We start from the raw sequence: 15,197 nt of genomic DNA on the forward strand, positions 1-15,197 counted from the left end.
ATTAAATTACTCTTAGTTAAGGATATCTTATACTGGGCAAGCTTTAGAAGGCTGTAAAATAATATTTTGTTGTTTTATCACATAAAACTGAGAAAAGAGAAAAACAATTAGCCCATTGGAAATAAGAGCAGTGTCTTACTTACCGGGAATAGGAATAATAGGAATACTTTCATTAGGGACCACTCGAGGTGAATTGCTGTCTTCCACATAGAAATGAGCAGTCTGAAAACATTTTCTGTGTAGAAAAGAGAAAAACCATGTCAATAATAGGATATGCTTTATCTGAGTTCATAATCTTTTAATTCTTATTTTACAGATGTTCCCAGCTTTAAACATCACACAGGACTGAGGGTGAACTCATGTAAAAGTAACAAGATACAAGGACAACATTCAGCCTGTTGGAGGGGCCCCAAATTGCTAAAGAATATCCATTTTTTTATCAGCACCGCATCCAACCTGATAGTTCAAAGGGAAAGGCTTACTATTTAACTACTCAAATAGGTGAAAACATGGTAGAGAGTAAACCTACCACACAGACTACTAGGGTTATCTCACAGTATTTCTAAATTTGATATGTTACAGAGGAATAATTTGCTATTCTAAATCCCCAACACCGAGTTCAAAACCACACCTTGTATCCCCTTCCAACATCGTCATCAAACAGCCCAAGTACACAATAGCATCACATTGTTCCTGCTTAGCAGAGACCCCCAAAGCCTCAGACAGTTCTTTAAAGGGGTCAGAGGGCTTCAGGAAGGCAAGCACTCAGAATCAGAGGCCCTTGCCAGATAATATCTGAGACAAGGTCTTGAAGCCCTTAAGTGTCATCTGCTTATTTTTTTTTTTTTTTTTTTTTTTTTACCTGTATTTCAAGCAAAGCAGAGAGCACACACTGGTCATCATAGGACAGGCAATGAAGAGAAAAGCCATCAGCAGCTCACTCAGCCTCTGCCTCCGATGCTGGCTGGCCCTCAGCTTTCCTGCATCCACGTCACTGCTCATTGCGGCCCTAATGAGCTGCCGGAAGCACAGGCTGAATATTTAATGAAGCTTCTCAGCGTGAATGGCTATTGTGACCAGAGAAGGGTCCCTGTTCATTTGGCGGAGGGGCTTTACAATAGCTGGCCCTACTGCTGGGTCTTTTAGCCAACCAGGCGGCATCCTTCTGGTGCACAGTGTCACTGGGATCTGTCCTCCTCCTCTGGCGTCGCACACCAAACAACATTTACACACATTAAAACTTTGCTTTTTCTGGGACCCGTATTCCAACTACCAGATAAGTCAACTTCACAGTTGTCTTTGCTCATCTAATCAAAAATATCCTGGGATGATTCCATTGGGCGTACCCTGTTTCTGTGAGGCCGAAGAAGGGGCTAGGGTTGGGAAGGTTAGAGAAAAATCAAGAAACTATAAAAAATAAGATCTCCGTGGGAGTGACGAGACCACATAGTTACAAAGATGTTTCCATCTCAGTTTTATACAAGCTATTATAACTACACGCAATCAGAAATGTTCACATGTCATAGTATGAAGTGCTGTTCTTTAAGCAGTGCCTATTTTCAAATGGACAGTAGCTAAGCAGTTTCCATTTGGATAGTGCTCTAGAATCAATGTAGTCTGCTGCACCATTCCATTAGGAGATTTTGAACGTCAGTTACTACAACTCTTGATACATGCCTCCCAGGACTACTCTAACAGAGCACTGAAGAAAAATGAGTGTTTTTTTTTTTTTTTCCTATGAATTGCTCAGCATTTGTAATATAAATAATAAAACAAGTTTTCCTCACTCTTTGCTTAGCTGCCTTTACCTAAATTTGTGAAGAACATAAGTTAGTCAGACTTAAGCTACGTGGATATGAAATGCACATAATATTACAGGGCTCTAGTGCTAACCAAATCTTCTCAATGTAAAGCAATGGAAATCTAAGTGAAAAAAATTATTTTGATGTTTGAAATAACTTCTCTCTCTCTCTCTAAATTAGTTATTACATTTTCTACTCTTGGATTCCCTCCTTTCCTCCCCGACCTTCCCCAATTTGCACAGATTTCCAGAATGTAACATTAAAGTTAAAACACAGGTTATGGACTTCACAAATGAATGAAAGCCTTAACCATCCAGTATCATAGCTAAGGAAAACCTGCTTTTGTTGAGTTAGAAGACAGCTATTCCACTACTTAATAGCCCAAATAAGTGCTCTAAGTCACTAAGATGAATGGGATGCAATTTACTGGGTTAGCCTTTAACTTGAAAAACACAAATACATGCAAGAAATAACTGGTTTTAAGACCATAATTATTATTGTTATTGGACTTCTAAAATGTAAAGCTATTAGTAAATAGAATTGTTACTGGCCAAGTTACTGTTAAAGTGACTTGGAAAAAAGGATATATATACTATATTGTAGATTTTTTTTTCCCACAAGACAGGCAGACAGTTCAGCCAGTCTCTCAGTTATATGTGGAACTACAGGCTCCACATTATCGTTGAAAAAAGCAGTGTGTACTGAAGCAAATCACACTCTAGTGCCCCATGTGCTGCTGTTTATAATGGATTTTCCCTGGAGCAAAATAACTCCATGATTGCCAGAGAAAAGCACACGACTGGGGATAAGGATCAGAAACCTGGGAGACAGAGCTCCGCATCTGTACCTTGCTGCACATCACGCACTTGCCTCCCACACAAATATATGGGTGGGCAACTAACTACAGAACTTTGTGGGGGATGTCTTCCCATAGAATAAAGATTTCAATGGATTTGGCAAATGTTTATTCAGCACCCACTGCACAGCATCAAGTATGCAGACAACGCATTCTCTGCCACTGTCTGCAATCCTTAAAACTACTTCCTTAAGCCTGGCTAAGCACTGGAGTAACCGATAAAGTTTTATATAAGCAACAGATGATTTTTTGCAGAAAAATTAGGCAATAAAAATGAACGAAAAGAAAAGAAATTAAAAACACCCAAAATCTTCCTCCTAGTGATGATCACTATTAATATTTTGAGGTCTATCCCTGTATACTTTTCCTCATTTATTGACTAATTCCTTGATCATCTGCAGTGAGGAGCTGGGAGCACAATGATAAACAAGACACACAAGGTACCTACCCTCTTAGTATTTATGTCTTCATGGGGAAAATCCACAACAAGCAAATGAATTGCTTCAAATAGTCAAGAGCAATGAAGAAAATAAGAATGATGTGGTGGTAAATGAAGTCAGCTGAAGGAAGGGACCTCACTGAGGTGGTGGCATTTGAGCTAAGGCCTGATTAAGGTCTAACCCTGTGAAACGCAGGATGAAGACCATTTTAGGCAGGTCAAGCAGCTAGTTGAGCCTTAGAGCAGAGGGAGCTTGGCGCATTTTAGGAAACTGGAAGGAAGCCAGAGGCAAGGGAAAGGCTGTGGAAAGCGAGGTTGGAGAGGCGGGCCAGAGCCAGATCATGCAGGATCCAGCAGATCACAAAGAACCTTCGTTGGTGTCTAGGAGCAGGGGAAAGTCAATGAAAGGCTTTAATCCATGGAGAGGCACCGTCTGATTTGCTTCTTTCAGAAAGCTCATTTTGGCTGCTACATGATGAATGGATTAGAGGGCAGCAGAAATGGAACAAGGAAATCAATCTGTGGGCTATTATTATAATCTCACCCAAATATAGAAGATGGGCTGTTTTCTGTTATTTATTTATTTATTTATTTATTTATTTATTTTTATTATTATTCTGGGTATAGGGGGAGTATGTATCTTATTTTGAGACGGAGTCTTGCTCTGTCGTCCAGGCTGGAGTGCAGTGGCGCGATCTCAGCTCACTGCAATCTCTGCCTCCCAGGTTTGGGTGATTCTTATGCCTCTCGTGCCTCAGCCTCCTGAGTAGCTGGGACTACATGGGGGGTTTTATTTTTTAAAAATGAAATGAGATCATTCTATATGCATCTCTCCTTGATAACAAATATAGACTGGCATCCTCTTTATTAATGTTTACCTAATCTTCCATTTCATGGAGGCATTACGATGCTGATATTTAATTTATTCCTTTAATAACTATCTATTGGGGGGTCTACTCTGGGCCAGGGACTGATGAAGGTGGTCAGTCTGTTGTCAACTTTTTATGATCCTTAACAATCTGAAGATGGTCCCTCTGCACGTACAAATTCTACACTGTGTTTAATACCAAAGAAAAGCAGCTGCATATCACAAGACATTGTATTTTAACTTGTTCATTTCAGTGAATTCCCATGAAAAAATTGTGCTTCTTGACCTTCAGAGGTATCCAGGAATAAAAAAGCAAAAGCAGGGATTTTGGAGAAAAGGAAAGAAAAACACAAGTTTTAATGCCTCTAAACCTCTGAACTGTGATCTACTTAAGGAGGCAGTATTGTCTCTAATTTTGAGCTCAGGGGAATGGAGATAGAATTTCTCAAAGTGCTGGCCAGGCACAGTGACTCACGCCTGCAATCCCAGCACTTTGGAGGCCGAGGTGGGTGGATCACAAGATCAGGAGTTTGAGACCAGCCTGGCCAAGATGGTGAAACCCCATCTCTACTAAAAATACAAAAAATTAGCTGGGCGTGGTGGGGTGCGCCTGTAGTTCCAGCTACTTGGGAGGCTGAGGCAGAAGAAACGCTGGAACCTGGGAGGTGGAGGTTGCGGTGAGCTGAAATCACACCACTGCACTCCAGCCTGGGCAACAGAGTGAGACTTGGTCTCAAAAAAAAAAAAAAAAAAATTTCTCAAAGTGCTTACATGTGTCACTGAGCGTGCAATTTCAATTTTCTATCTAGGTCTAATTGTCTTTCAACTAACTTACCCTTACAGACCCTCCCTGAATGAATCAGATTTCTAGGATCACAAAGAGCCATTTTCCAAAATCCTAATTTCTCTATAGTGAACATCTGTATATGAAAGTACCCTAAAAAGGGAAATCAATGAAATAGATCATGTTTGTAATGAAAAAATATATGACCAATTTAACTACAAAATATAATCCAATGATTCCCTGCCATATATTTCATGTTTCTACCTCTGCCCTTTTACTTCCCATCCCCTCCCCAACCCCTGGGTGCTGTCTGTCCCCTTTAAGAAACTGAGGCCAGGTAACATTATTTTCACTGACCCTGACAGGCCTAGTAATGACCCAAATAAGTTATCTCATACTTCCCCCTATTGTACATTTGCAGCATTTATCTTTCTGACACTTTAAGTTCTCTGATTTAGGTATGCCTTGATTTTGGAGGGCCAGGCCTGAACAGTCACCCAGTCTCTCAGTCTCTCTCTCTCTCTTATCAGTAAAGTATTGTCAAATGGTGGTTATTAATAAGCAGTGCATAGCTCTTTGGCTTAGGGAGCTTTTAGAATACCCAGGCAGGGTGAGCCCCATTCATGATGATTCTAACAGAACAAGTGCAGGGTAGGGTATAGCTCTGTGTATTGTGAAGACTCCCTCTAGGGATTCTGGTATGTACTGTGTCCAATTATGAACCACTCTGAGGAAGGGAAAATGGTTCCTGAGAGTCCACCCTTGTGGACTGCTATACTTGTCTGGTAGGAAAATTAATTTCAGTTTCTATGAAGGCATTGAAATTGTGACTATTTACTTCAATATTAGTAATAAATAATAATGATGCTCTGACATCCTGAATTCCAGGTTTCCTGCCACTTAAACAAACTGGAAAACCACTGTTTTAGATGGCTTTCTAAAGCCCACCCCCATCAACAAGGTACCCAAGATAGAGGGACTTACATGAAACATTCACTGAATGCTCCCAGATGGGTACAAGAAAGAGCTCAGTTTGCACAAGATATTTCCTCAATTTGAACTCAGTGGGTATGTGAGACAGAATGAAAGTGAAATGGGAGATGTAAATCTGTTGGTCCCTAAGTTGGTCCCATTTCTCACATGCCTCTCACAGAGTAAGCATTTTGCCACACCGAATGAGAGTCCCTGTTCAAAAGAATGCACTTTTCTTACAGCATAGCCCTAAATGCTACCTAAGCGCTTCTGGTGCTTGACCAAAGATGATTAACATATTAGATCTATGCATATCTCTATAGAAAGTTCCAAGTAGCAGAGTGGAAGCAAGCTTCCTCTGTTACTCTCCATTCATTCATCCCTTTTTAGAAAACCAAACATGGGGTCATATGTCTTCAAAAGATTTCTAAGAAAGGTTTGATTGGAAGTCCAGAGGGTAATGTGTGATAGTAGCTGATCAAATCTGTATGGAGTCTGGTTAGCAGTTTTCTGGGTCTCAAGCCCACAACCCACACCTGTGGTCCAGATCTGTACAGTGTTTGAAGCCCTGATGGTAGGAGTGTGCGAGTATGCACAGCTTCTTAAAAGCCCACATGGGACACATGAAGCTTATGTTTAGGAATATTTTCTCTTGGACTGAAATTTTTAAAAATAACCTGCCATGCTTTCAAATAAGGGACATATTTTAAGGATAAAGACCTCTTTAAAAATAAAGTCTACTCTTGGGAAAGCAGAGCACACACACCTGCGGAGTACATCTTTTAGTCAGGATGTGAAACACATCGGCCAGTATCAGCTGTCAACGTCAAGTCCCTGAGCTCCCTGCTGAAAAATATACACTGTCAGCACATGACAGGTTCCAGTATGTTTAATTGGCCTTCTTGACTAATGAAACACGCACACACCCAGCTGCTCTGACAGTCCTTTGTACGTATTAATAAAATTCCAGTTATAGAGACTTACTATCCAAACAAAATGTAGCAAAATAACCAAAACAAACAAACAAAAAAACCCTCTAGACTTCTGACCCCATTTTACCCAGGAATTTGATACATTCTTGAGGAAGAATACCCAGAATGACCAAATTTCTGCATAAAGGCCTTTTTTTCTGTGGCTTCTGTTCTTCCAGCTACCTGTTTAGATAACCTCTGATATGAGCTAACAATTTTCTTGTCTCTTTCTGCCCTTCTGACAAGAACCTGGAAATAATTTAGTGACCAATATTTTTCAGAAGCAAAGTGCTGAACTTGAGTGCAGAAAGACTGAACATTAGAAATGTCTAGAATTCCACACAATACTGCTGTATTAAAAAACAAACAAACAAAAAACCTTCTTAAAAGGCAGGTCTCCAAATCTGCTTACAGGAAAAAGGGCTTCCTGCCATCTACAGACATCTGGGTCAACATGTGCGCCCACTTTGACAAGCTTGGGATGTCACATTATTCTCATCCAGGGTCCTCCGTTCATTACAACACTGCCCTGAACAACACCATGACTGCTGGACGTGGGCAGGGTGGAGGACCACAATATGGCCTCCAGACTCGTATGAAAACCCAGAATCATGAACTAACCGAATGTCGGTATATAGGAATTAGAAAGCAAGTCACTGTCTTCAAATTAAACTCAATGGTTCTATAATCACATCAGGGTGACAAAGAGATTATTAGCAGTGCGTAGCTCAAAATTCTAATTGCAGACTAGAGAGGGCAGTTAGCTGAGCTGCTGCTGAATATTAATTATATAATCTTAACTGATTTACACACTGCCCTCATTTAAATTTACAGTGGCATACCCGCTAATAATCCCATTTATTTTCATGCTGTCAAGAAAATAAATCACATTAATATTTACTTTTGTAAATGGATCTGTTGTAGTAAACCCTGCATGAATAAAAGCCACTTACAAATAGAAAGTTGAAAATATTCACATGCCTTCAAGGAAGATGATTGAGGGCTGTATTAAAAAGGCATGGATTGATTTATTAGGGCAAAATGTTTCAATAAATTGAAGTGACAAATACAACAATAAAAGAAAAAGGCTGTAGGCGTTGTTGGGCTTTTCCTCAAAGAGATGTGTCTGAAATAACTCTGGGATTCCACTTGGAAAGGAGCCCAATGTAAGTTCTAAGTTGAGATTTTTCATATACAACAACTCACTTGCTGTTAAGTTTCCTTTATGGCATGTTAAGTGATTCAGTTTATAAAACTCAGTTTACACTTGTAGTATCTCTTCCGGAAGAGATCTTCTCAAAAGAAAAACTCAAACCAAAATATGTTTCTGGTGGCCATATTTTCCAAATCATAAAAGGGGGCGTGAGATTTGACAAATGTCAATGTGCTTTGGGGGATAATCAAATGGCAAGTTTCACATGAGGGCTGTGGAAGTCCCAGGGCATATGGCTGTCATACCTTAGATAAGCAGGGCTTAACAGATATGAGGAGAGAGAAAGGGAAAAGGGAAGAGAAAAGAGAACAAAATCATGCAATGATGGATGGGGTGTGAAAGAGCAGACAGACACTAAAACGAGAGAATGTTTCAAAAATATTTTGGATTTCACATGAATAGGAGAGATGGCCTAGTCGACTTTTGGTACAGTTAGAAGTGACAAAAATCTGATTCCCATAGTGAGAATTTTATTGGATGATTCAAACTGCCTGCAATTAATATCTTTAGGAAGGTGGGAGAAAATGATAAATTATAGGCACAAAAGTGGTCTCAAAACTATATTCTCTTAGCTAGGCATTAAGTTTGCCAAGAAATCCTTGCAGATGCCTAGGTCTGACTGAAGTACTGATAATACTTTCCAGAAGGTAAGAGAGAAAAGGTCTTTTCAGAAACCACATTTTGATGAGGCCGTGACAGTTCCTATATTATAGCTGGCTTTGAGAAGGTGAGCCCTGGACAGTACTTCCCAAGGCTTCCAGCTATTACCTAGAAAAGAAGGCTTGAAGTCAGGGGCTTTAAGGTGGCTGTCTCACCCTTCAGACCCTAGACTGGAATATTCTGAATATCTGGACTGAGGTTTGAGGGGCTCTCCACCTCATTTGCCACACTTTTAAGGCACTGACACAATATCCCACTGATTTGGGAAGGTCAATGGTGATGTGATAGTCCAACTTACTTTGGGGAGGAGGTAAGAAATGAAATTCACATTTTATTTACTGCACATATTTTTCAGTATTTACAATCTAAAATGTCTGGGTAAAAGCCTTTTGGCAACTCCTTATTTTGTTAATATACTGATTGACTGTATTTTGCTGTGAGTGATAGTTTAAGGATCTAAGAAGGTATTATATGCCTGTTCACTAAGCCCCAGATTGCAGTATATTTTTTAAATACTTGAGACCATATGGGGAAAAAAGAAGTAGATTCAGACATCACACGATCAACCAGGTTAAATTCCAAATGAATTTACTATTAAAATTTGAAACCATAAAAGTAACTTTAAAAAAGAGTAACCTCAGAATGGAGAGACTTTTAAAAGAAAACTCAAAATCTAGAAAACAAAGCAGAAAATATAGATAAATGTGATTATATAAACATCAAAGAAGAACCATAAATACAATTAAGAAGTAAACTACGAATTGGGAAAAAATATTTGCAACCCGTATTGCTACCAAGGGATGTCTCTCTTCACTAGAAAAAGATCAATAACTGAAAGAAAAAATAAGCAAAAGATAAAAACAGTTTACAGAAACACAGATGGTTCAATCCCACTTATAGTAAGAGACAACACATTAAAACTACACTGAGACACCGTTTCTTTTTCACCTATGAGGTTAGTAAAAAAGCCAAAGTTTGACAATGCAGTGTGCTGGGTTGGCCATAGGGAAACAGGCATGCTCATAGACTGCCGAGAGAAACCCACCTTGGTACCCCATTATGGAGGGCAATTTGGTGCCATACATGCACAATAGCATGTACCCTGAGATACAGCCAATAAATTTTCCTCTGAAAATTTTCCTACAGACATGCTTATCCACTTGCAAAGTGACACATAAACTTATTAATCACACAATTGTTTGTACTAACAAAAGATGGAGAACAATCAAAATGACAGCCACAGGGGACTGGTTAAATCATGACACATCTATACAAAGGAATACCATGCTTCTGTGTAAAAGAATGAGGAAATTATATAGGCATAGGGAAAACCTGTGTTAAGTGAGAATAGCAAGACACATGATCGCATATGTTGTATTCCATCGTGTACAAGGGGATAAAAGGATATTCATTATTTGCTTATATATGTGTAACAATCCCTGGAAGAACAGAAAACGAACTAGCAATAGGGGCTACCTATTTGTGAGGAGGTAGAGAACAGAGTGGGTGAGTGATGGGATGGTAATTTAGGGGTACATATAATTTTAAACTTTCTGATTTTGAATCATGTCAAGTATTAACTACTCAAAACTTAAATCAGCTTTATTAAGAAATTAAATATACTTGGGTCTGATTTTCAAAGTTTTTTTCCTCTCCTTTCTGGGAGGATAATCACCTCTCACAGCCATTGTCCTGCTTTTAGCAATTCTCTGTGCAACGTGTCTTAGTGGCACAGTCCCCCTTCCTTCCTGCTGTGGGACTGGGAGACGACAGGGGCAGAAGAATAATGCCACATGAAATTAATGTGTAGGGACTCTGTAACAGCTCTTGTAGCTGTTTGGAGGGTTGCAATTTAGGCATCACTGAGGGCTCTTCTCCTGATTCCTGGCCACATTTTGGGTGGAGATACAAGCCAGCAGAGAAAATGAGAGTGGACTGAAAAAGGCAAAGGTGAGAGAGAGCCTGATTCTAGCCTCCTGCAGAACCCTGGCAGAGGAAGGGGGCACCCTGTCTTTCAAAGCCCTTTTATAGAGCAGCAGCAGGATGGACACAGATCAGGAAAGGAGGTGGCAAAAGTGCCTGGGGAGAGAGCATGGGGAAGTAGAGGGGACAGTGGGCCAGAATGAGGAATTGTACAGTATGACAGGGCTGCTAGCATAAGGAAGAGCACAGACATGGCACCCCTTGAGGACAGGATCTATATCTGGCCCATATCGTTTTCATGGAGTACTTAGCATAGCACATGTAGCTGTGAGAAGGGGTACTCCTCAGGAGCACCACACCGCTGCAGTGGAGTCCCAAGGCAGCCACTAAGCAGGGTGACCTAGCCAAGTGACAACTTCTCAGAGCCTCAATTTCCTCATCTTCTTGATGGGTTAATATATTTCACACACTAAGCATTTCACATATACTACCCCCATTTAATCTTCACAACAACCTCATGAAAAGTTGTTATCATCAGACTTATTTTCTAGATAAGTAAACGGAGGCCCTATGGGCCCTTCCTAGTCGCAGGGCCAGGAAGAGGCAGAGTTGCAGTTAGAACACATATCTCCCTGAGCCAAAGTTTGTCTTTTAAGCAGCTACACTATTTTAAAAAGTGAATATGATTCACAATCAGACGGATTCTATAAATACCTGTAGTTTCACAAGATGGTTCCCAACTCCTAGACCTGGATGACACTGATTGTGCTTCCCTCACTGAGCAGCAGAGAAGATACCAGAGAGACTGGGGCATCTCTGTTAGGATCTAAAATATATCTATAATGGGCCCACTGACATGTAGGGGTCCAGGTACATAAAAGAAATAGTCTGGCAGGCTACAGCATCACTTCTGGGGAGGACTTGAAATTGGATGTACATTTATCTTTATGATGTTCATAAGATGATGCTGGCTCTTTAAAGTGTTATAGTCAAAAAAACATTATATTTATAATGGACTGGGTATGACAGGCATTTAAGTAACGTCCAGCGTCTTCCTCTCTTAAGATTAATCTTTGACTCCAAAACTATAGAGAAGTTTCTATTTCAGTTTCTATCCTTAACTTTGAAAATGTATTAAAGACATTAATAAGCAAAAAGAGATCACAGAATAATTTAGTTACCAGTGTTAGCAGTTATTGCTTTCCCTATAAGGCCAAAATTGCACAGTACAGTGTAAAAGAAAATAGATCATATACTTCCTCATTAATCTGTCACAACTCCTAGACTATACCATCTCAGATTTCATAGGTTTATCTGATTAAAATAGTTGGATATCTAAAATTTCATCTCAGTAATCTGATTTACCCACAACCAATGGAGATGAATCATTCCATGTAAAAATTCTAACATAAATCCTATAAATTGGTTCATTGAAAGTAAAAAGAGACTGCTCCTGACATAATATGGATTAGTGAATTAGTCTAATTAGCAATTTAATATTAAAAGATCTTAATATTAAATAGAGTTTGCCTAAGACAGGCCTTACAGAAATATTATCAAGAGACTCAAGTGTGGTGATTAAAACTGCACAATCATGAGTTCCAAACATTTATTATAAATCTTTCCAGGACAATAATTTTCCAAGCATTCAAACTATCCAGAACTCATATGCGTTTCCTTTTTAAAAAAAAAAAAAATTCACCATTCTTAAGGAAAAACACATAGTATATCCACATTTGCTCACTTCTGTCTCCCCTTCCTACTCTTCATCCCTAACTTATCTACAAATTTAGGTTTCTAAGAGGTGTTTTTCACATAAAGCTAAATGCATGCATTATATGTTTTTTTAAAAGCTCAAAACCATGCAAATATCTGAAAATTTGTAAAGAAAACGGATGCAACACACATACAGACACACAAACATAGAGCACCCCCAGTACATACAAACCCAGAAACAAGTAACACCCCCAAAACTGCAAAATAAAGCAAAGCAAGCACACACAGGACATACTTTAATTGGTACCAGCTATCCACAAGCTGAATTGACATTTGCAAGTCTTACTTTTGGGAATTCAGGTAAAGCAGGTGAGTTTCAGCACTGTGCCATCTACAAGACTTTAATCCCCATGGCAACAAAACAAAAATTTGGCAAGCCAGTCCCGGCCATCAAGACACCCCCCACTTAAGCTTGACCGCCCCTCACCTGCTCCCCTTCTCTCCTCTCTCCCCAGAAGAAGGCACTTCACGGAAACGTCTGGGAAAGCCCTTGGACTTTATTTTGTTACACCCTCTAAATGGACAAAAAACAAAAGAGAACAGGTGTAGAATACAGTATTTTCAATTGGCCACTAAGAGTTCCACACAAATGCCCTCCCCTCCCGTCTAACACAGACAGACCCCGTCATCAGGCCTCATCTGTGACATTTTCAAAAGAGGATGCTGATGCACAAAGGTGTCTGGACTTTATGAGGAGCTTTTATGCTGAGGTAAGAAATACCCAGTGGGAACTTTACTCTTGTAAGTCATCTTTACATAGTCGCAGCCTCTATTACCCTGGTGTTAATGGAAGGTTAGGATATCACACAGTGATGACCCTTGTCATTCATATACCCACTCTTCCACCTTTGACACACTGCCCTGGCAAACAGAATGGGTTACAATATCATTGGAGTAAAGTTAACTTGGAGATCATTTGGTCCTCCCTTCTGTGACAAATGTCTCTGAATTTGGTGCCATTAGACACATTTGGGGTTTTGTCTTTTACCCCATGCTTTCATCTCAGAACAAACATTTTCTTAATTCACAATACAGATTGGAGAATAAATAGGAGAGGCACCTCAGCGAGATGGGAACAGCAGTTGGCAAGTTATTACTATATATTAAGTCCTATATTTAGTTTCCCCTTAAAACTTAAATAACTGTAGCATCTGAGACTTGGCTACAGAATTTGAAAGATGCACTTCTGTCACACATGAACACTTGAAAGTATTTATTTAATTATATTTAGTCTCCCAAACCAGCTGGGCTATAAGATTTCACACTGAAATGATTCCTATTCTTTTTCCAAACTCTGTCGATAAAATAGCAATGACAAACTCTGATATATGGAAGTTCTCTTTTTTGGAAGCTCTATTGAGTCCCACAAAGAATTCTGAAGCCAGGTATGTAATTCCAAAGGAATTAACATCTTAACTATTGAGTCCGCTGGTGGTTTTTTACTTCTAGGAATGAACATCCTCTAATTCTTGAGTGTTACATTTTCTTCACCCTTAATACAGGCTTTCAATTATTGTGTTAATTATTAGACTTCATATTAGGTAAAAGTGCTTGGCACAGGAACCAAAACTTGGAGAAGTCAAACTTGGAAATATGATGACAAGGGGGGAGGGACGGCTGTAACACAGAACTTCTTGTCTCCCTCTATTGAGTACATCCTGGAACTACAACAACTGTCCCCCAAACATCATGGATATACTCAGTGTGGCTACGAACATTAATCTGAAGAAATCATGAGTGTGTTGGAATGTTTTTACAAATTCTCATAAAACTTGAAATTTTCAGCTTCCTAAAATATTTAGACTTTTCTCAACCCTTAGCCCTACTCTGAATTCTGCCAGATTCACTCTTTCAGGAATTTTGGAGCAGAGCCGGCTATCTCCGCAGTTTTTCCTCACACACAATCACAGGCGCTTAAAACTACCACCCGTAAACTGACAACACTTTTGCTGAGAAGCAAATGCCACACAATCAATAACTAATATCTTGAATAATTGAGATATTTGAGGCTACCTGAGCAAACCAGCAAAACAGACATAATCAACCCTGGGGGGAAAGAGAAGACAGTTAATTCTGAGAAATCCAAAGAAAGATGGTTGTTACCTAGAATAGACTGAACATACAAGGAGTTTCCCTTTCCTGAAAAGTGAGCTTGGTTTAAAAATTTACCCACCCACCGCTTCCCTTACAGAATCAGTCCAGCTTTTTAAGTATCATGGAGCATGTTTAACTGGCAACCTTTAGCAGTGAATCTCTTTCTGCTTTTGTCTAATGACTATGTGTTAGCTTGTTCCAAGAGCTTCCACTGGCATCTCAGGGCCAACTCGACAGCAGGGGGCCGGTTACTATAACAACTGACAGCTCTCGTGAATTCTGAAAGGCCCCTGAGTAGCCATTTGGGAAACAGTTATTGAGCAAAAAGTTGCCTGGGATCGGCAGCATTAGCTGCCATGTGACCCAGATCTCCCAGCACAGGCACATGGAGAAAGAAAAGAGGTGACCACCTCCAGGAACAGTTAGGGACCTCAAAAGACTCCCTTCCCCCATCCCTTTCAGCATCTCAGAGCAAGATAGTTTAACACCACGGTGTCATCAAAAACTCAAACCCTCTGAGGCAAGCCATATTTTGGCACCACAAAATGTGCTTGAGCTCTCCCCAATGGCTTGACACATTGTCAGGCTTTGAAAAGCTGAATTGTAAAAATTATTCCTAATGATTAAAAAGTCTTGAAATATGGCCATAGATATGGTTCCAAAAGAAAAGAATGGCACACTCACCACTTAAAAAAAAAAAAAAAAAAAAGATGCCAGAATACCTGTGGTCCAGTAAATGGTCTGTTGGTAGAAAAGATGGTGATCACTCAAACCCACCAAAAATAATGACTTGGAAGCTCAGAGTTTTCCAGACTAGACAAAGCTTTATATAAACCTAC

The 15,197-nt window shown here is 39.7% G+C and overlaps 1 protein-coding gene across 5 annotated transcripts in view; it reads right to left on the reverse strand.

Moving 5' to 3' along the window:
* PTPRG (protein tyrosine phosphatase receptor type G) overlaps positions 1-15,197 on the reverse strand; it is a 747,615-nt gene that overhangs the window by 53,815 nt on the left and 678,603 nt on the right. For 4 of the 5 annotated variants that reach the window (XM_017854227.1, XM_017854230.1, XM_017854229.1 and 1 more), the window contains 2 exons: positions 12,692-12,778; positions 144-235 (listed from right to left, as the gene is read on the reverse strand). In XM_017854227.1, the coding sequence (XP_017709716.1) occupies positions 144-235; positions 12,692-12,778 (179 nt within the window). The remainder of the gene's footprint in view (positions 1-143; positions 236-12,691; positions 12,779-15,197) is intronic. The other variant, XM_017854228.1, reaches the window with a different exon arrangement.

This window comes from Rhinopithecus bieti, unplaced genomic scaffold (genome assembly GCF_001698545.2).
Source record: "Rhinopithecus bieti isolate Rb0 unplaced genomic scaffold, ASM169854v2 scaffold_36004, whole genome shotgun sequence".
Taxonomy (NCBI): domain Eukaryota; kingdom Metazoa; phylum Chordata; class Mammalia; order Primates; family Cercopithecidae; genus Rhinopithecus; species Rhinopithecus bieti.